General features: G+C 44.5%; 2 protein-coding genes across 4 annotated transcripts in view; one reads left to right on the forward strand and one right to left on the reverse strand.

Annotated features, from left to right (window-relative positions):
- The window catches only part of map3k19 (mitogen-activated protein kinase kinase kinase 19), an 18604-nt gene extending 14553 nt beyond the window's left edge, over window positions 1–4051 (reverse strand). For 2 of the 3 annotated variants that reach the window (XM_030343012.1, XM_030343011.1), the window contains exons 1-4: window positions 3901–4051; window positions 2878–3022; window positions 1107–1301; window positions 86–255 (exon numbers count right to left, since the gene is read on the reverse strand). In XM_030343012.1, the coding sequence (XP_030198872.1) occupies window positions 86–255; window positions 1107–1301; window positions 2878–3000 (488 nt within the window). In that variant the 5' untranslated portion in view covers window positions 3001–3022; window positions 3901–4051. The remainder of the gene's footprint in view (window positions 1–85; window positions 256–1106; window positions 1302–2877; window positions 3023–3900) is intronic. The other variant, XM_030343013.1, reaches the window with a different exon arrangement.
- A 1894-nt stretch (window positions 4052–5945) lies between these two features.
- Window positions 5946–20000, forward strand: part of ramp1 (receptor activity modifying protein 1) — a 32672-nt gene continuing 18617 nt past the window's right edge. The window contains exon 1 of the mRNA XM_030343825.1: window positions 5946–6388. Coding sequence (XP_030199685.1) covers window positions 6331–6388 — 58 coding nt within the window. The 5' untranslated portion in view covers window positions 5946–6330. The remainder of the gene's footprint in view (window positions 6389–20000) is intronic.

Raw genomic sequence — 20000 nt, forward strand, 5'->3', positions numbered from 1 at the left:
TGTGCGTGTGCGTGTGCGTGTGTGTGTGTGCGTGTGCCTGTGCCTGTGTGTGCCTGTGTGTGCGTGCGTGTGTGTATGTTCCTACACAGAGAGCAGCAGCAGCTCCCGGACCACCTCCCCATGCCGGGGTTGCCATGGTGAAGACAGCCTGTTCTCCACCAGGACCTGCATCAGGTCCACGTCCCTCACAGACAGCATCAGTGCGGTCAGACCATCAGGGTTTGGAGCATTCAGGTCCAATGTGTCTGGTCCGGCCTGATAACACACACACACACACTCACACACACACACACACACACGCACACACGCACACACACACACACACACACACACACACACACGCACATGCACACACATACATGCACACACACACACAAACGCACATGCAAACATGCACACATAAACATACACACACACACACACACACACACACACACACACATTGGCGTCATGTCTTTTTCGGGCCTCAGAATTCAAGTACAGCCAGTGTAGAGGTCTGAACTTCAATTTGAACCTCTGAATCGAGTCTTCGAATTCAAGTTCTTGGTGTTGAGACCTCAGGTTTCAGTCCTTTGGGAACTCAGAACCGGACAGTGAGGGGGATGGGGGCGGTCTCAACATGACCACAGATGGAATGCCCCTCTAGTACAAGGTCAGGAGCCACAAACACACAGAGCCTCTATTCACCGATTGGTCCACTGCCCTTTTGGTTTCAGCTCTTTGTTTGGAAATCCACCTGATGGCTGCGTGTCGAATTACCAGTTACTGAACGTCAAACAATGGGGCATGTAGACTACACCTGTTGCGTGTGAAGACTCACGTTGTCGCTTTATATGTGTCAAAGTGGATGCTGTTATGATAATTTGGTTATAATTATTCATGTTATTTTTTCTCTGAGTGTTATATACATTTTGGGGTTTTAAAGGATTTCCGGTGCTTTATGTGTTTGTATTTTGGCGTGTCAGAGACGTGTACCGTATTGTAACTTATTGTGACTTAAGATGTGTTATTATATATATACATATGTTTCTTACCGAAATCTACAATTTCGAGCAATATTGACCAGGCGGGATCAAACCTGTGTAGTTGGCGTACAGTCTACCCACCAGCAGTTGTCTGAGGGTGCGGAGGTCCCCCAGCCAGGCAGCCCTCCACAGGCCGGCCTGGGGCGGCAGGTGAGGCCGGAGCATCCACCCTAACAGTGCCCCCTGGAGGTCAGGAGGACACGCATGCAGAGCGGTCCGACCCTGGGGGGTACACAGTGTGGCGTCGGCTCCTGCTCTCAGCAGCTGCTCTATCACCTGCACAACATCACCCCACATATCATGTAGATAAGTACATTTGAAGACCAATGTAACAGTATGTCAAGTATAGCGTATTGTCAATATGTAAATAAGGGGGCAGGATAGGGTTAGTCGCTGTGGCCAGGACAGGCAGAAGTTTCAGGGTCTGCTCCCCAATGTCTTAAATCTACCTGTGGGCCTTCTGGAGCAAGATCCACCTTACCCTCTAACTGCTGCTAAAAGAGAACCCCTGTCTTCATTCATGGTGAGTCGCTTTGATAAAAAAGGATCCTGAAATCGTGATCCCAAGTCAAAAGGCTTTCAATGAACATGCATATCCACACGGGTATTACATGGTATGAAACAGCCAGAAATATCAACGCATAATACGCCATACACTACACATTGCAACACCAAATCTTTGACACCGCACATGAATATGAACAGGAGGCCCAACAGAGGATATTGAGAGCGGTTCCGTTGCAGCACGGTCTACAGGGAGCCGGCGGTGATCTCCTGCTTTGTCTCTCTGGGCTCCCTGCGGTGCCGTGTGTAGGAGCACTAAAGAGGGCACTAGGAGCAGGGCTGAGTCGCCATCCCACTGGGTCACGGCGCAGAGGAAGAACCGTCATCGGGTTTGACAGTGTGAACTAAAAATAGGGTTCAACCCAACCCCATGACTGGCCAGCATTCTTCTGTGCCGACAACACTTGGGATCTAGCATCAACCTAGGGGAACCTAGGAGTCTCTCTCTCTCTCTCTCTCTCTCTCTCTCGCTCTCTCTCTCTCTCTCCACGCTCGGGGAGGTGCTGAGTGCCATAGTGGAGGGAGTGACAACCGGCGACGCACGTGATGTGCAACAACATCCATGATAGCACACGTGTGTAGGTAGAGTTTCCATTACCACTTCCACTCCCACTCTTTCTCTCTCCCTCCCTCACTCTCTCTTCCTCTCTCTCTTATTGTCACATGACATAATAAGCCACATCATTCAGAGTTCTATCTCCTTTCATTCTCCTCATCTTCCTCCGGCCTCTCTCTCCCTATCTCTCGCTCCGCCTCACTCTTCTTCTTCACTCTCTCTTTATTTCACATGTCATGGCAAGCCACATCATTCAAAACAACCTTCAATAATTGTGGAGTTTTCAACAGTACAATCTTTTATTCAACCCTTTAGAATTGACAGACACACCCTTCTCTCACACACCAAATGCCAACACAACTTTTTTTTACAATAATATGTTTATATGCCAACTACGTATGGCATGCCATTTGCTAAATAAAATGCATGACTTTGAAACATATACACACACACACACAGACACACACATCCTGTCTCAAACACACACACACACACACACATACACTCTCTCTCATACATAAATATACACACACACACACAAACACGCAAGCACACACACACACACACACCCCATCACACACACACACACACACACACACACACACACATACACACACACACACACACACACACACACACACACACACACACACACACACAGACACACACACACACACACACACACGTACCATCATCATCATCATCATCATCATCATCATCATCATCATTTACCTCAGCCTGTCCCTCCCTGCATGCAGTGATGAGGGGTTCACAAGCAGAATGTCTAACATCAAGGTCTCCCCACCCGCCTCGATAGCATCTCTGCATCTCTTCCATCTCCTTACTTTTCTCCATACGTACCGTCCCCCCAGTACACCTGCCAGAGAGGTAGAGTCACCGGACTTCAGTATACCTCCACTAACAAAACGGTATCCTAGCCTGACGAAAACTCAACTCCAAGCTGACAGATTCTCTCCTTTTTCTCCTCTTCTCTCCTTCCCATGTATGTTGCTCTGTGTAGTTTTGTGTGAGCTAGGGCATTGTTATTGTGATGCTGGTACTCCAGCTATACCCCGCTCCCCAGACACCTCACATGTCCCGGTAGAGTGAGGTCATGGGTGAGTGGGAGGATGTTTCTCCCTCCCTCCCACCCTCCCACCCTCCCAACCTCCCTCCTTCTCTCTGATCTCTCTCCCTCTCCCTCTCTCTCTCTCCCCCCCCCCCCCCCCCCCCTCCCCATTGATACGCCAGTTTGATTAACATTAACCTAATAATGTGTGCATGTTGTGTTTGTCTCCTGTAACTGCTGGCCAAGGGATATTCAGCAACGTTGACGGGAAGGTACAAAATATCTTTTTATTATTTATTTATTAGTTGTACTTTTTATATTAACCAATATTTTCGCTGGTTAAGGGAAACCCCTCTATTATATTATATTAGATATATACGTTTACAAGACACAACAACCAGACACTGAACAACCATGAAAGCTGCAAATGTTGCCATCTAGTGGACAATCTGTGAAACACAGTAAACATGAATTCAAAACACTTGTACGTTGCCGTCGAGTCCGACACCATATGTCACTAAAAGTAAAGATAACTTCTAAAAGGTAAAGCTCTGAATGAATTTTCAACTACCACAATCTATGTTTTCGAAACTTCAACGCATTTACGAAAATGATACGCTAATATAGCCCATGTTGTAGGCCTTTGAAACGGTAAATATCGACAGACAACAACGAAAGCCACTTACCCTCCAACTTTACCCTAACGCGTCCTCAGCCATGCATTTTGCAAGCGTCGACCTATTTGCAGTAAGTAGGCCTATCTGTGTAAGTATTTCGCACTTTTAAGTGGTCTAGTTGTAAGAGTCCTGTATTCAACGGCATGGCCCCCTGCTGTACGTTTACGTTTGGTCGCCATGGAGACCGCCAGACCAGAGGTCTCCGAGGTGCTCAGACAGTCATAAAGCCTTCAAGTAGACCCCTTCAGTCATACTAATAAGTAAATTATAGTTTTCTTAAAATTGCTTGAAAATGTAAATGGTTCATTTTAATTTTGTTTTAATTCGACACTATGTAGCTCTTACTAATAACATGTTCTGGTCACCGAAGTGGTAAACAGAGGTGGGCTAGGCTTGCCTCACAGGCAGAAGTTTCTGGGTTCAAGCCTGTCATTGATCACTGTTAGTACTTAGTAGTATCCTATCCATGCTAGAGAAGTAAAAAAATCATGAAAATCAACCGGTTGATTCTTGAATGTATTCAGTATAAGTTGCAAGGGAATAGCCGATTGTTGGGGCTAGCTTGATCGACTCCCAGCAGAGAGGTATACTTTATGAGCGTGTCCCTGTTCCGTTAATAAGGACCTTGGACTATAATAGATATATCCTTCATAGGTCCATGCTATAACCTGTCCCAAAGGCCCAGGAAGGGTCCCAGTTATTTTTTTAAAACATTCCTGCACCTTTAATATTGGATATTCAATATTATTTCATATTATTATATTTGTTGGAGCCTTTCTACATGAACAACATTGAGGATTTCTGACGTCAGTAACTAGGCTTACATCATAAGACTACAGACACCAAAGTCAAAAGAACAGAATTACCCACAAGCGCTACAATAGATAAGCAGGAATATGTGGAATATTGAATACATGTCTACCGTTTTTTTTGGATTTGTGCTGATGGTCTTTTTTGGATTTGGATTTTTTTTTAAATATTTTTTAAAGCTATTTTTCAGTTTACTGTCTCTGAGACACACATAAACTCATTAGTCATTCAAGTCATTCATTTACTCATTTATTTATGTAAGGGTCGCTTTTGGGATGCTCAAGGCTAATCGTGAATACTCTTTGATGGTGGAATATGAAGCTTCAATGGCTATAAGGCCTTCCAATGGCTAAAATATGGAAGAAAAACACTCTTTAGCGACAAATTAAAAACAGGAAGAAAATAAACTAGGCAAAACAGTAAACAGCACAGGTTCGCCCTTGGCCTCCCTTTTCATTAGTTATTTGATTTCAGTCTTCCTTTTATTATATATATTTCAAATAGTATGCACCTCATTATATATTGCTTCAGGGAATTTAAGTCATCTGGGTTTACAATAATTGTTGTAGTCCTTTGTTTCTTTTGTGTGTTTGTTTCTTTTGTTTTTTAACTGTAGATGTGTATGAAGACTTGATTTTGAATCCAGGTTGTACGTCTGAATCTGAGCGCTATGTGGCGGTAGTGTACAACATTAACTATTGCTCGTCAGTGAACTGAGCTCATTACTTGTAAACGTGTGGTTGTCTTTTCGAATCGATTACAATTATTTAGCCTACATGAATTAACTTATTGAATCTGCAGTACGTTGCTTTCTGTATTCTGTAATGCTAAACACAGCTTTTGTTTAGCATTCTGAAGCCTGAACTTCAATAAAACTTGAGAGGAATGCTTGCATTGTCTGCAACTGACAATTGCACGTCTGCCTCTATAACAATTAAATAAGCCCTAAATAAATGAGGTAAGCTATAGTTGAGGAAGAGATAAGGAACCTGGCCAAATGGCCTATGTCAATCAGATGTAATTGCTACTTCCCCCCCCCCCCCCCCCCCCCCCCCCCCCCCAAAGTAAAGCTTCTGAAATGCTTCATTCGGATCCATCTGGTCTGTTGGTATGTCCCAGAAACATGACGTCGTGTTCCCCATCCCCATCCCCAACACAACACGACGTAAGCTCCATCTACGAGCCCCCCAACCCCCACCGCCTCCCCCAGTGCGACGTCTCGCTTACGTGCGTAGAAGTTTTTTAAACTCTAGCGTATAAGAATAACAAGTGACCTTCCCATCTCGACTGTGCATCAGACACGCTTCACTCAAAGTTGGTGGCATGACGTGGGATTGCATGCCATGCTACATCAGAGGAGGGGTGCTGACGACATGAGCCGTGGAAGAAGTGTGACAGGAGCGGTGCTGGTGGGAACTCTTTGAGCTGAAGAGCCGAGCGTAGGAATCCTCCTGCCATTCATCACCCGCGGACGGTAGCGCACAGGCAGGCATGTACCGCACGGACCTCCCCCTGCTCTTTGAAGCCTGCGCCTATGACCCGAACAAAAACAACCCTGTTTAAAAACATCTAACCGATCGACAGCTCTTTTTGAGGAATTGTTTTTTTTTACACTTTTCAAACGAGAGGATGAGAAAAGCGGAGGGAGCCGCAGTGCCGAGACAGGTGTATATTGCGCTGCTTGTAGGTGAGTGTGCCACGGTTTTTCACCGCTTTTACAATACTTTAAAGGACACCCTATTAGCACAGCTACCGGCTGTTCTGGGACAAAGTGATCCCTAAATATAGTTCGGTTTTTGGCACCAGTGAGTGAAAGGTTTGTTTTGGTCTCAAGTGAGTTAGTAGGCGAACCCTGACGTGTATTGGACCAGAGCCCAGAGAGTAGCTTGGAGCAAAGAACAGCGCATCTTAATTTGTTTTAAGACTATTTGAATGTTAATGAATAATAATAATAATAATAATTAGCCTATATATATATATATATATATATATATATATATATATATATATATATATATATATATATATATATATATATATATATAGGCCTATATATGATACGGCTAATAGCCTACTTATAGTCAGGGTAAAACAATCGATGTATATAGGCTACTCTTATGACCCTTGTAATAGACTTGGACAAGTAACTTATAATTAAGCTTTACATCATAGTGTGTTGTCGCTGTCGGCGTATAGTTATACTATTTTCTATTTTCACTATTTTCAAGTCTTCAACATTCAGTCACAATGAAAATAATCTATCTATTAAACAAACCAAAGCACGGTGTACCGGCCGGGCTCAGGGTGAAAGGACATGCTGCGTGCTGCCAGACTATCCCGCGGTTTCACTTATAAATAATCAATTCAGTGTCGTGAGTTAATTATTCCATTAGCAATGCAATTCCATTCAGACGCTAAAAATCTAAGATCACAGAACGACTTCAACCACATTGCAAATTATATGTTATTATAGGCCTGCAGTACATTATGTATTATAGTTCTGCATGAATAGGAAACGGACGTTAAATGCAGTGCCCACTGTAGCACCTTTTCATGGTTCACTTGGTTCAGAAACAGCACAAACTCCAAATAGTGGAAGAACCATGTGTGTGCTCTCCCGCTCTCGCTCTCTCTCTCTCTCTCTCTCTCTCTCTCTCTCGCTCTCTCTCTCTCCCGCTCTCGCTCTCTCTCTCTCTCTCTCTCTCTCTCTCTCTCTCTCTCTCTCTCTCTCTCTCTCCCAGACTCTCTGTCTCTCTCTCTCCTACACACAGAGAACAGTCTCACACACACACACACACACACACACACACACACACACACACACACACACACACACACACACACACACACACACACACACACACTCACACACAAACACACACACACACACACACACACTCTCACTCTCGACTACACGGACACACACTCACAAACACAATTACACAGACTTACAGCCTCTCTCTCTCTCTCTCTCTCTCTCTCTCTCTCTCTCTCTCTCTCTCTCTCTCTCTCTCTCTCTCTCTCTCTCTCTCTCTCTCTCTCTCCCTCCCTCCCTCCCTCCCTCCCTCCCTCTCTCTCTCTCTCTCTCTCTCTCTCTCTCTCTCTCTCTCTCTCTCTCTCTCTCTCTCTCTCTCTCTCTCTCTCTCTCTCTCTCTCTCTATCTCTCTCTCTCTGACACACTCACACACAGACAAACACGCACACACAGGCCTCCTGACTGTGGGTATGTGAAGGTGGCAGAGAGCGGGTGTTTACTGCGAGGGAGAGAAGTGACTCATCTCAGCAAGTTCCTCTCATTACGGCTCCACCATGGCTCCTCACATCTGAGCCTTTTTAAAGTTTCCTGCCACATGACCCTTCTTCTTCACAAGTTACCCCCCCCCCCCCCCCCCCCGCCCAAAAAAAACACAGTACCGATCACCGATTGGACAGGTTAGTCAGCCAATAGAATGAGATGTCTCATCTCTATTTTTAACCAAAAGTCTCTGGGGTTAATCACGAATGGAAACTTTGGCCCTAGAGGGCTGGCGTTTTCTGTAGAATGAGCAAATTAATATTTGGCACTTTGATTCAGCAGGTGTCTTTTTGCGGATGACTGAAGAAGTAATCACTGGTATAAAATTGCTTCAATCTTTCCCATGGATACGACATTACCTCTCTTCAACATGAATGTTGCTCATACTGTGCCTGCAATGCAGTCGGACTCCAAGCTTTGATAGTGGAAACTGGGAAACGTATGGTGAAATGGATTTCAGAGAAAAAAGCTTCTTTTGATAGGTGAAATCAACCTGGAGGTCTTGCTCATTTCCCCCTGTGAAAACCAAGACTTAGATTGGTAAACAGTGTGACTATCCTGTGATAACACCAAAGCGGAACCATCACAGCTTGCTGTTTTCTTATAAATGAGACTTGAGAGAACTGCTTATTACATTGTGTTGTGAAATAGTCTTTCTCTGTAGATGGTCTGTGAACACCATTTCAATTGAATACTCACACACATACAGACATGCTAAAACACACCTAGAACCCAAACAAAATTCTGGTTTCTGAAATGGTCAAGGGCATTCTGTAGATGATTTATATCAGGCATCCTGGTTTAATACCAATCAATTAATGTATATATTCAAGAATTATTGTCTTGTGTGTGTCATTCTGTGTGTGTGTGTGTGTGTGTGTGTGTGTGTGTGTGTGTGTGTGTGTGTGTGTGTGTGTGTGTGTGTGTGTGTGTGTGTGTGTGTGTGTGTGTGTGTGTGTGTGTGTGTGTTAATGTGTGTGTGTGTGTGTGTGTGTGTGTGTGTGTGTGTGTGTGTGTGTGTGTGTGTGTGTGTGTGTGTGTGTGTGTGTGTGAATGTGTGTGTGTGTGTGTGTGTGTGTGTGTGTGTGTGTGTGTGTGTGTGTGTGTGTGTGATGTACGGATGACATGCATGTGTGGGTGGATTCCTGTGTGATTGACCGCTAAGTCCCGCCCCCTTGGCTCTGTTTAATTAGATTGTATGTTGAACAAACTATAAAATAAAAGAACAGCCAACAGAGTCCCCCCATCTTTTAATGATGGCCATCTGTCATTCAGGGGGGGGGGGGGAGAGAGAGAGAGAGAGAGAGAGACAGGAAAGAAAGAGAGGGAGAGAGGGAAGGAGAAAAGGCGAGAGGGATAAAGAGAGAAGGAGAATGAGAAATAGTGTGTGTGTTTGAGAGAGAGAGATAGAGAGAGAAAGCGAATGAAAGAGAGAAACAGGACAGAAGACACTTCAAAGGGGGTGTAAGTCCAACCAGCTGTACCTCCAGAACAGTTTCAACCCAGCACAACGGGACTCCCAGAACCCCCCCGCAACGTAAAGACCTCGTGACAGAAAGTGCAGCCAGCAGAATCAAGAACCCAGCCCTCTGGAGGGAATTTCCCTAAAAGCTTATTCCAGGAGACTGCATGAACAATAAGGCCAGCGGACGTTATTCATGGTGACGTCCGGGGGAATATTGTGCAGAAGGCAACGGGGTGGGACGCCGCAGGTGAGCGGAGACCGTGGGCTCAGAGCCAAGCGTCTCCGCGGGCCCTCGGTTCCTCCACAGCTGGGTTCATGCCCAGCCTGCTGGTAAACAGACGGAGATAGTGGACGTCTTGTTTTCGTTGTGTTAACCTTTTCTTATTTTGTACCCCGTCGTTTTCTTTTCGAGGCGGAAGAGCCAAAGTCTGCGGCTGCCCTGCCCTCACCGTTCAATCAGAGAATGCTACCACCACCAGAAACGTATGTTTTGTCTGAACGTTGCAGAACTTTGTGCCCATCCGTTACCCTTGGTTACCGTTTAGACCGGGAACAGAGAGCAGCACATATTCTGACAGTCGAGGGGTCACTGCTCTCCCTAGGCTGTGCTACAGTGAGCACTGCATACATATCTCTCCTCAAACCGGCTATTTGTGGGAAGTCTGGGATAGTGAATCATCCTTAGAGATAAAATATAAGAAAATGGTACATTCTCTAGAATCTATAAAGGGACAGGCATGCTCATGCATGGGTTCTGTGCGTCAGATCGAATAGATTGAGGATTTTTAAGCACTTCACTGAGTCTCAAGTTAGCTACTTTATACATCCACTCACCATTTATCTTTCTCTACCCCCGAGGCGGAACAAACTGATTTACAGGAGAGGGGGGATTGGGGTGTCAAACACCAAACACCAAGTAATCCCAGACAAGACCGGGGGCCAACGGAGGCCAACAAAAGGAAGTCCACGTGCTCAGGCTAGCAACCTATGGGTTTAATCACCTAGCAGCTGTCACGGCTCCTTCTTGGATCTAAACAAAGCAGTATGAACCAAATTCTACATTCAGTTAGTGCTTTAAACCAAGATGGCCACCAGGAGAATAAGGCCTATTGAGTCACCCTCAAAACAGAAACCCAGCATTCATTCAACATAAATACATACAAAACGCTGCGACGCAATCTGGGAAAGCCATATTAAAAAATTTGACCTGCAAATGAGCTGATGGCTTGAGGCAGTAAACACAGAGACAGTTTAAGTGCCCATGCATGAGAGCGCAATACTATGCTTCCCTATACTCATAACTGCATGCATGATTGATCAATTCACCAGGCAATGCAAACATCGACATTTCACAATGCCTTGTCATACATGCAATGTGTGTTACGTAGGCCTACACCCACGCATGCATTCACAAACACACACAAACACCCACACGCACTCATATTAACAATCAGACATAGAAACATCCACACAATGGTGAGTCTGCTAGCATCACGCTTACTGTTTATAACGGTACATTTATGGATTCAATGAATGAAGAATCCAATGGATATGAGTCAGATAATCTTCCTTGAATATATTTATATTTTTCTCGCCCTGCTCCAATATAGAATGGAACATTGTTAAGGCCATTCACGTGCTGCCCCTGCTGCTGAAATATTCATCCTGGGTTGAGAGCACGTTATAGTTAGCCAGTTAGGCATGGGTGTACAGAGTCCAGCCGTAACATGAACAGCTGGTGAATATTTAAAACACGGCCTCTGACCAGGTGCGTGGGTAAACGGCGGCTCGAGAAGGACGAGACAGACGGGTAGATTTAATCTAGGGAGAGAGACAAAGTGAGACAGAGCACGCTATATGAGGGGGCAATTATATTTGCACTGTTGTCTGTTTGAAAAAGAGAGAGAGAGGGAGAGAGAGAGAAGGAAGGGAGAGGGAGATGGTTTTGTGTATCTGAGATTGGAAATTAAGAGGCATGAGGAGAGGAAACGTCAAGATGAACTGTTTTAACAAGATGAACTCTGGCGAAGATCAACCTCAGACAGATAGACAGAAAGATGTGCAGAAAGACAGACTATTCCTTTTTTCCATTACACAAATGTTATACCGATTTACCACCGGTTGCTTCTTGTCACAAAGAATGACTTTCTTTCCTCAATACAACTGTGGGTTGCCATGAGCACAGCGAGACCAGTTTCCTTTTTGCTTCTTCCCTCTATTTGTTTTACATTTCCTAGATATTGTGAGTGGGTTGGAAATCTCTTCATTGTGCGAGTATCCAAATGTCAAGTGAAATTGACACGTAGACGTAGATAAATAACAAAACAAACAAACACCTACCACGCTGAGCGTTCCTGACTGTGAGAGCGTTCCCACTGAGTTCCACCTAAACACTGCGCGACAACGTTCGCTTCTCAGCTGAGGCTCCCACATCTCCTCCAGCTTCGAAGGAGACCAACAGACTGCGTGCGTGCGTGCGTGCCTGCGTGCATGCGTGCTTGTCTTAGTTTCTGTACGTGCCAGTGATTTAAATTAGGTTATGTAGGTGCATGTCTTTACGTGTCAATGTATATTTCTGCATATGGCAGCACAGATGTTATAACTTATAGGTACAACTGGGTATTTCCCTCCATGCACACACTGTGCTATCAGACCACTGAGTACACTTTCTATATTTCCATATCAAATGTGTGTGTACCGCAGTATGTTTTTGCATAAATATGTGTGTCAGTGCCACTGCGTCAGTCAATGTATACATTTTTTGGTGTATTTAGGAGCGTATGTGTGTGTGTGTGTGTGTGTGTGTGTGTGTGTGTGTGTGTGTGTGTGTGTGTGTGTGTGTGTGTGTGTGTGCGTGCGTGCATATGTGTATGTGTGTGTGTAGAGAGAGAGAGAGAGAGAGAGAGAGAGAGAGAGAGAGAGAGAGAGAGCATTTGCCTTGGCAGATAGTTCAGTAGTAAAAGCAGAAAATAAGAAAGGGGATTTGTATTTATCTTGGCGTCCTATTTTTGTTGTATATTCTGTGGGAAACATCAACCAGATAGGATGTTTGGTAACATCAGATAACATAATAATCAAGTTTGTTTAGATAAATCTAGGAGCCTACTAAGTAAGTATATGTATTACAAAATATGCCACAAATGGTAATTCATATACCGCCAAATTCATTTGAAGGCAAAGAGGCTGGTTAACCAGCACAACACAGACTCCACCTCACTTTAATCACTGTTTAATCACCATGTAATCACCCCTAATCACTGTTTAATGTTTAAAAAGATTTCCTGCTTCAACAAGCAGAATTGAAAAGCACATTAAAGATAGAAGACACAGACGGAAACCCTCCCTATTAAATAAAGACGATGAACACTCAGAGCGAGGGAGAGGACATTCAAAGAGAAAAGAGCAAGAGTGTGTTACAGTCTCTTCAAGGGTGCTTGGTCAGGAATTCGACCCCGCAGGGCCCTGAAGACTATCCAGCGAGCCCCCGGTGTGTTCAGGCACACACTGAAGACAGCACAACAAAGAGAGTGTGGTTTTGGTGGATTTATGTCTCCCCTTGGTTTCAGGGGAGAACCTGAGATCTCACAACCCATAGAAGAGACGTGTACCTCTGTCTGCCTGTTGATCTACAGTGTGGATACAGCTTTCACACACACCGGACACACACACACAAACGCACACACACACAGAAAAATAGACGCAGACACACCGGATACTCAACCGACACTGCACACACACACACCAACACACGCATGTAGACACACACACACACACAGCCCTGCATCCCCGCCATAGCTTTCCATACTTCCAACCGGCTTCGGTGTGTGTGTATATACAGTTTATGAATGTGTGCAAGCATGTGTGTCTTGATGCCATTATGTGGAACACCAATCCGCTTCCAGAAGGAGCTTTGGTTTCCTGGGGTTTGAGTCCAAGGGGCTCAACTAACAAAACATCAAACCGAGTTGCGAGGATGAGTCATGCGATGATGATCCCACACCTGGTTAATACCACTTAGTATGCACACATGCAGCGCTGGAATCATGGGGGGCTGGGCACCCCTGAAATAAAGTTTGGACCATTCTGCCCTTTTCATGTGTTTTATCCAAACATGATTCTCTTCAATCCGATGCAATTCTCTTTCAATGATATGCTGAAAATGTTACATAGAATAAATCCATAAGAATAGCCTTTAATAGCTTTTTGCATGTGCTTTGCTCCATTAAAACAATAAAAGTATAGTTTTATGTTGCACTTCTAAAAAGAGGCGAATTCCGCACCCTGAAATGCCATGGGCTCATCATAATGCAAATGTGTCAAATCGTTCAGTGGTTTTGAATCAAGCTCAGAATGTGTTCAAATTGTGCTTACGCTACAATTCAAAACCGAATCTCCCAGGGTAGGATCCGCCCGGAACCCCCCATACACCGCAATGTCTTTGGGTGGGGAAAGCGGAGAGAAGCAATCCAATGCAGGGCTTTTTTTATATGCTTGGGCAAGAAGCCTCTGGCCCTAGCTGCTCCTGAATGACCTGGAGCTGAATTCACTGCATGTCATTGGATGAAGGTGTCTGCCATAATAACGGATTAATAGCGATTGGCACGCACATAGACATAGGAGCGTTTACAAACACACACTGCACGTCGATAATGGCATGCGTGTGCATGGCGCAAAAGAAAGCTAAATTCATGGTTGTTCCATTCTCTGTTCACTATGTATGTGTTAGTGTGTGTGTGTGTGTGTGTGTGTGTGTGTGTGTGTGTGTGTGTGTGTGTGTGTGTGTGTGTGTGTGTGTGTGTGTGTCTGTATGTGTGTCCATGCATGTGTGCATGCATATGTGTTTGTGTGTGCATTACACACACTCTCTCGAAAGCCTGTTAATCGTTTCAAAGTGGCCACTAATCTCTCTCTACCCTCCCTCGGCAGTCCGTATAATTCCCCTCTCTCTATCTCTCTCTCTCTCCCTCTCTCTCTCTCTCTCTCTCTCTCTCTCTCTCTCTCTCTCTCTCTCTCTCTCTCTCTCTCTCTCTCTCTCTCTCTCTCTCTCTCTCTCTCTATCTCTCTCTCTCTCCCTCTCCCGCTCTCTCTCTCTTCCCGCTCTCTCTTCTCACTCACTAAATGTCTGCCAGTTGCTGAAGTGATAGATGATATGTAGAATCACTCAGTCAAACACACATACACATTTTACCAGACCATAGTGGGATGGTTAGGTGGGCTGGTTAAATATAGAATATAATTGATAAAAAGAAAGAAAAAATAAAATTTGACTGTTGTAAGACTGACGTAAGTTTCAACCAACAATTTGCCATCTCTCATCCCTGATTTGAAACAACCTTTTATCTTAACTACCTGCTGATTAATTACATATATCTGCAAATAACATTTTATTTCAAGTCACTTTGTCTGCTTAATCCATAATAATAAAATAATGACTATCATACGCAGGTTGAGATGAAATACAATACTAAGGCTTGGTGATAGCAATTGTTCTATTTTAAAATGTTTTGTTATTGCATAATTCATATATCCTGTTAGAAAAAGGTTATGTTTCAAGAACAATCAATAGCGTTGACCGTGTCGGGTAACATGACAGCAGATCATCGAGATTCTGTTCCCTGTTTGGCCCAAACCTTAGCATTCACAAGTCTATCATATCAGCAGTGAGCTAAATGTTGGCTTTAAATACCTTCCAATCACTCCAAACTCTCTTCGAATGGTCATGTGGAACTTTGTCCCAGATCAATTTGAATGCCGTTGGCAGAGGGGCAAACTCGTTCTCAACAAATCAGAAGCAAGTGTTTGTTTGGCCACTTACTGGTGTTGTTGGACTCCTATTTTACCAGCAGGAGGGTGAATAGATAGATTGACCATTCGACCTAGCAGCCCACTCGAAGGACTGCACCATATTGACGGGCTTGGTGGACACTCCCACTTGGAAAGTCAATAATCTGCATTAAACGGCTTGTGATGGCCAATCAATGTCACACCTGGTGGGGAAATAGAAGGTAACCCTTTTAAAAGGAAACCTCTGCCCTCTACTAGTTTCTCTCTCATTCTCCTGTGTTTGACAAGAGCAGTGTTCCTCAGCCTCTCTATAGTCTCATATTCATCTATGCATATTAGTGGTCTGTATTCCAAACAGGCAGCTGCTGGACGCCCCAGTCCAAATCTTCTGGACTGTTCTCTGCTTTCCTTTACTGCTTCACAGCCGTGTGTGTGTGTGTGTGTGTGTGTGTGTGTGTGTGTGTGTGTGTGTGTGTGTGTGTGTGTGTGTGTGTGTGTGTGTGTGTGTGTGTGTGTGTGTGTGTGTGTGTGTGTGTGTGTCTGTGTGTGTGTCTTTGTCTGTGTCGTATGTGTGTGTGTGTGTGTGTGTGTGTGTGTGTATATGTATCTGTGTGTGGTGCGTGTGTGGGTCACAGAGTGTATTGCATAAAAATTGAATCATGGGAATATCGGGATACTTCTGCGATACTTGGATCGTCAGGGTCACAATTCTTTTAAAGAAAGAAAGAAAGTAACACAAGGTCATCTTACTGGAAACAATGGTAGCGTCTAGATAGAGGGCGCCACAGTGTATTCCCTTACAGTTGATTCCAATCAATCTATGTTCTGTTCTAATCAACCACGTTAAAAACATTGATGGAGAACGATGGTTCAGTAGAAACCAAACCACAACGTCATGCCTTAAAGATTTCGATTTTGTAAAAATCAAAATCTTTATAGAATCACTATACAAATGGCATCGGCACTCAAATGTTGTGTGTGTGTGTGTGTGTGTGTGTGTGTGTGTGTGTGTGTGTGTGTGTGTGTGTGTGTGTGTTTGTGTGCATGTCTGTGTGCGTGTGTGCAACTGTGCATGTGTACGTGCGTGCGTGCGTGCATGTGTGTGTGTGCTGCTTCTCTGCCACAGGCGTTTTCTCACTCGACTCGTCCATCTGTTTACAGGGGCAGTATAATCATATACTTATATTACCAATTACATCTATTACAGAGACAGTACGGTGTCTGATTTCTAACAAGGACAGCATAGCTAATATAATGACAAGTAGAATCTTTATGGTCAGTTTACAAGAGCATCGTAGCAGAATCTCTTGCTCATCTTTACAAGGACGCAATAGCTGATACGAGACATAACAATCTGTGTATTTCTCTCAGCATAACCCAGAGTTGTGACATCGTTGATGTTTGGATCAAAGGTGGAAAGGATATAAAATCACAGCAATGTCAGACAGCCCTGACCTATTTTACATCATCCTAACAAACCCAAAAAGAGCAGGTTCCAACTTTTTGGGGATGTCTCATTTCCCAATATTCTATTTATTGTGGTGATATTTTTCATCGGGATAAACATATTGACAGGAATACTACATACTCTGTTCAGAATGCCCCATCTCCCTCTGTGCTGCCGGCACTGGTTCCAGTCCCGACACAGGACTAGTTCCAAAATGTGCAATGCAGACAGGGAGGAGGACTGGGTCCAGACAGGGTGGAAGACTGGTACCAGGCAGGGAGGAGGACTGGGACCAGGCAGGGAGGAGGACTGGGTCCAGACAGGGGGGAGGAATTGGTCCAGGCAGGGGGACTGGGTCCAGGAGGGGGACTGGGTCCAGACAGGGAGGGGGACTGGATCCAGACAGGGAGGAGGACTGGGTCCAGACAGGGAGGAGGATTGGGTCCAGGCAGGGGGATGCCGGCTCAAACCAGGCTGCCTAGCGAGGAGCACTCTGGCGGGGTCGGAGCGAAGGGGCAACGCCTTGCTCCCTGGTTCCTCCGGCGTTCAGCAGCTTAATCTAAACTGTGCCGCTCACTCAGGAGAACATTTGGTTCCGCTAAATAATTCAACTCCGGGGGCCGCAGTGGGGACAGGAGAGAGGGGAAGGGAGGGAGAGAACATGTAAGAGATAGCCTGAGAGAGAGAGAGAGAGAGAGAGAGAGAGAGAGAGAGAGAGAGAGAGAGAGAGAGAGAGAGAGAGAGAGAGAGAGAGAGAGAGAGAGAGAGAGAGAGAGAGAGAGAGAGAGAGAGAGAGAGAGAGAGAGAGAGTGAGAGAGGCGGGGCTGGTTATAAGGGACAATAGACGATGTGTTGTGAGAACAAACCTACAGAGAAGAAGAAGAAGACAGGCACTAATGTCAGTACAAGACACAGTCAAGTGCATCAGGACCTAAAACATTCTGACTGTGTCTGTCTGTCTGATGGTCTTTCTGTCTGTCTGTCAATTTGTCTGTCATTCCGTCTGAGTGCTTGTCGGTCTGTATGTCAGTCTGTCATCAAGTTCATTAAAATTCAATATATATTCATTGAATTAATAAAATATGCAATGTTAAGAAATGTAACCTAAAAATGATTCCATAAAAAAAAGTATTTTTAAGGCATAAAGTCCTATAAAATACGAGAGCGGTAAAACTGAAAAGATAAAACTGAGAGAGAGAGAGAGAGAGAGAGAGAGAGAGAGAGAGAGAGAGAGAGAGAGAGAGAGAGAGAGAGAGAGACAGAGAGAGAGGTAGAGAACTACATCCACTGTGAAATCATCTGCATCATTTATCATCTGTGGATTGACATCTTATCGCCGCATGAATATCTATTACAGCCTGACTGTGACCCATAAGGACACATTAAAAGTTAAACTGTATATCACTTCATTGGCCGCCGCCCTGTCTGTGGTACAGTGATGGCATAAGAAGCAGATCCTTGACTTGTAGTTTAATGACTGAATTCTCTTCTCTCTTTCGTCTCTCTTATCTCTTCCGACCCTCTTTCCCCTTGAGGTTTATTGAAAAGACATATTTATATGCATAATAATTCTATAATATTATAGCATTCAGCTGATAAGGAGATGAGGGACTAACTTTTCCTTACGCTTGTTGATGGGGTTCTACCGCTGGGGTATTACACCAACCAGTCTGACTTAGGGTGAGCTTTTTACTGTGATCCCAGAAAGCACAAAGGACGTTAGAACTTGTAGTAAAAAAAAAAAAAATTATATATATATAAATGTAATTTAACGAAATAGCTCCTAAAGCCAGTTCAGTGAGTCAGCAGCGACAGAAAAACTGAGACCCTGAGCATGCGAGAGAGGAAGAGAGAGAGAAAGAGGGAGAGAGAGAGTTAGAGGGAGAGAGAAGGAGAGAGAGAGAGAGAGAGAGAGAGAGAGAGAGAGAGAGAGAGAGAGAGAGAGAGAAGAGATGGGAGAGAGAGGGATGGATGGATGGAGGAGACACTAGAGTAGAGAGGGACAAGAGAAAGAGGAAGAGAGACAGTGAGTATCAGGGAGAGTTGGAAAGAGTGCACATTTCCAGTCCAACAGTCCAATGGAAATTATTTCATCTTCTCTATTTCAAGAGCCATTAATACTAAACGCCAAAGAAAGCAATTAGGATTCTTATTCGGGGCGCTTAAAGGCTTTTATAAGAAAAGGACAGAGAAGAGAGAGAGAGAAGAGAGAGAGAGAGAGAGAGAGAGAGAGAGAGAGAGAGAGAGAGAGAGAGAGAGAGAGAGAGAGAGAGAGAGAGAGAGAGAGAGAGAGAGAGAGAGAGAGAGAGAGAGAGAGAGAGAGAGAGAGAGAGAGAGAGACTAGGACAGAATGGGATACCTTCTCATTACTCTTTGAGCCTCATTAGCTTCGGACTAACGGTGCGTCTGTGTGTCTGTCCGGGCAGTGAGGCAGCCAAATGACCTACATCCAAATCTAGATGGCCTGAATCCACATCTAGATGGCCTACATCTAGATGGCCTGTGACTCAAGCAGGGGCAGGACCGTCTAATATGCAGAGTTGTTTAACCAGTGGCTGGGCACGAGGGAACATTTGGAATCTATTCTTGAACTGGACAAATTTACAGTAACAGAAATCAATTTCTGTAACTGAAATAATTTTCTGTTACTGCGTGCATTTTAAATATTGTTAAGTAAATATAATTATTGCTTAAAGTCTGCATATGAGGTGGCCCGCGAAAGCTCTTGACAATTTCTGACGATTTAGTGGTAACACTTAAAGACAGAAGTTGGGTCTAGTGGTGAGGCTGCTTGGCTCCCTATAGGGAGACACTGGGATCCCCAATGTCTGTGGCCTAATGACATAATGTCTCCTTAAAATAATGCCTGTATGACGCATTTAATAAAAACAACTGCAAAATGCCTGAATAGTAAACCAGCGTATCAGCTAAAAAGAACCCAGCTGAGATGGCAAAAAGGCATTGACTTTAGGCCTTTTCTACAGGAAAGGCATAAAGGCAAATCTGAGTGCAATTGAGACAGAAAATAATACATTCTGGCAGATGGATTTGGATTTGACAAAGGTACACACAAAGCTTAGCAAAATGTGACTGTGCCTGTGTGTGTGTGTGCGTGTGTGTGTGTGTGTGTGTGTGAGTGTGTGTGTGTGTGTGTGTGTGCAGTGTGCGTACGGAATATGTTAAGTGTTTTTAGCAGGGATTGGGCAGCAGGAAGAGAGTGGGATGAAACAGAGTTTTTTGAGTAGAGAGACGGAGGAGTCAGAATGACTAGAGTCACACACACACACGCAAGCACACACACACACACA

This window comes from Gadus morhua, chromosome 20 (assembly GCF_902167405.1).
Source record: "Gadus morhua chromosome 20, gadMor3.0, whole genome shotgun sequence".
NCBI classification, from domain to species: Eukaryota; Metazoa; Chordata; class Actinopteri; order Gadiformes; family Gadidae; genus Gadus; species Gadus morhua.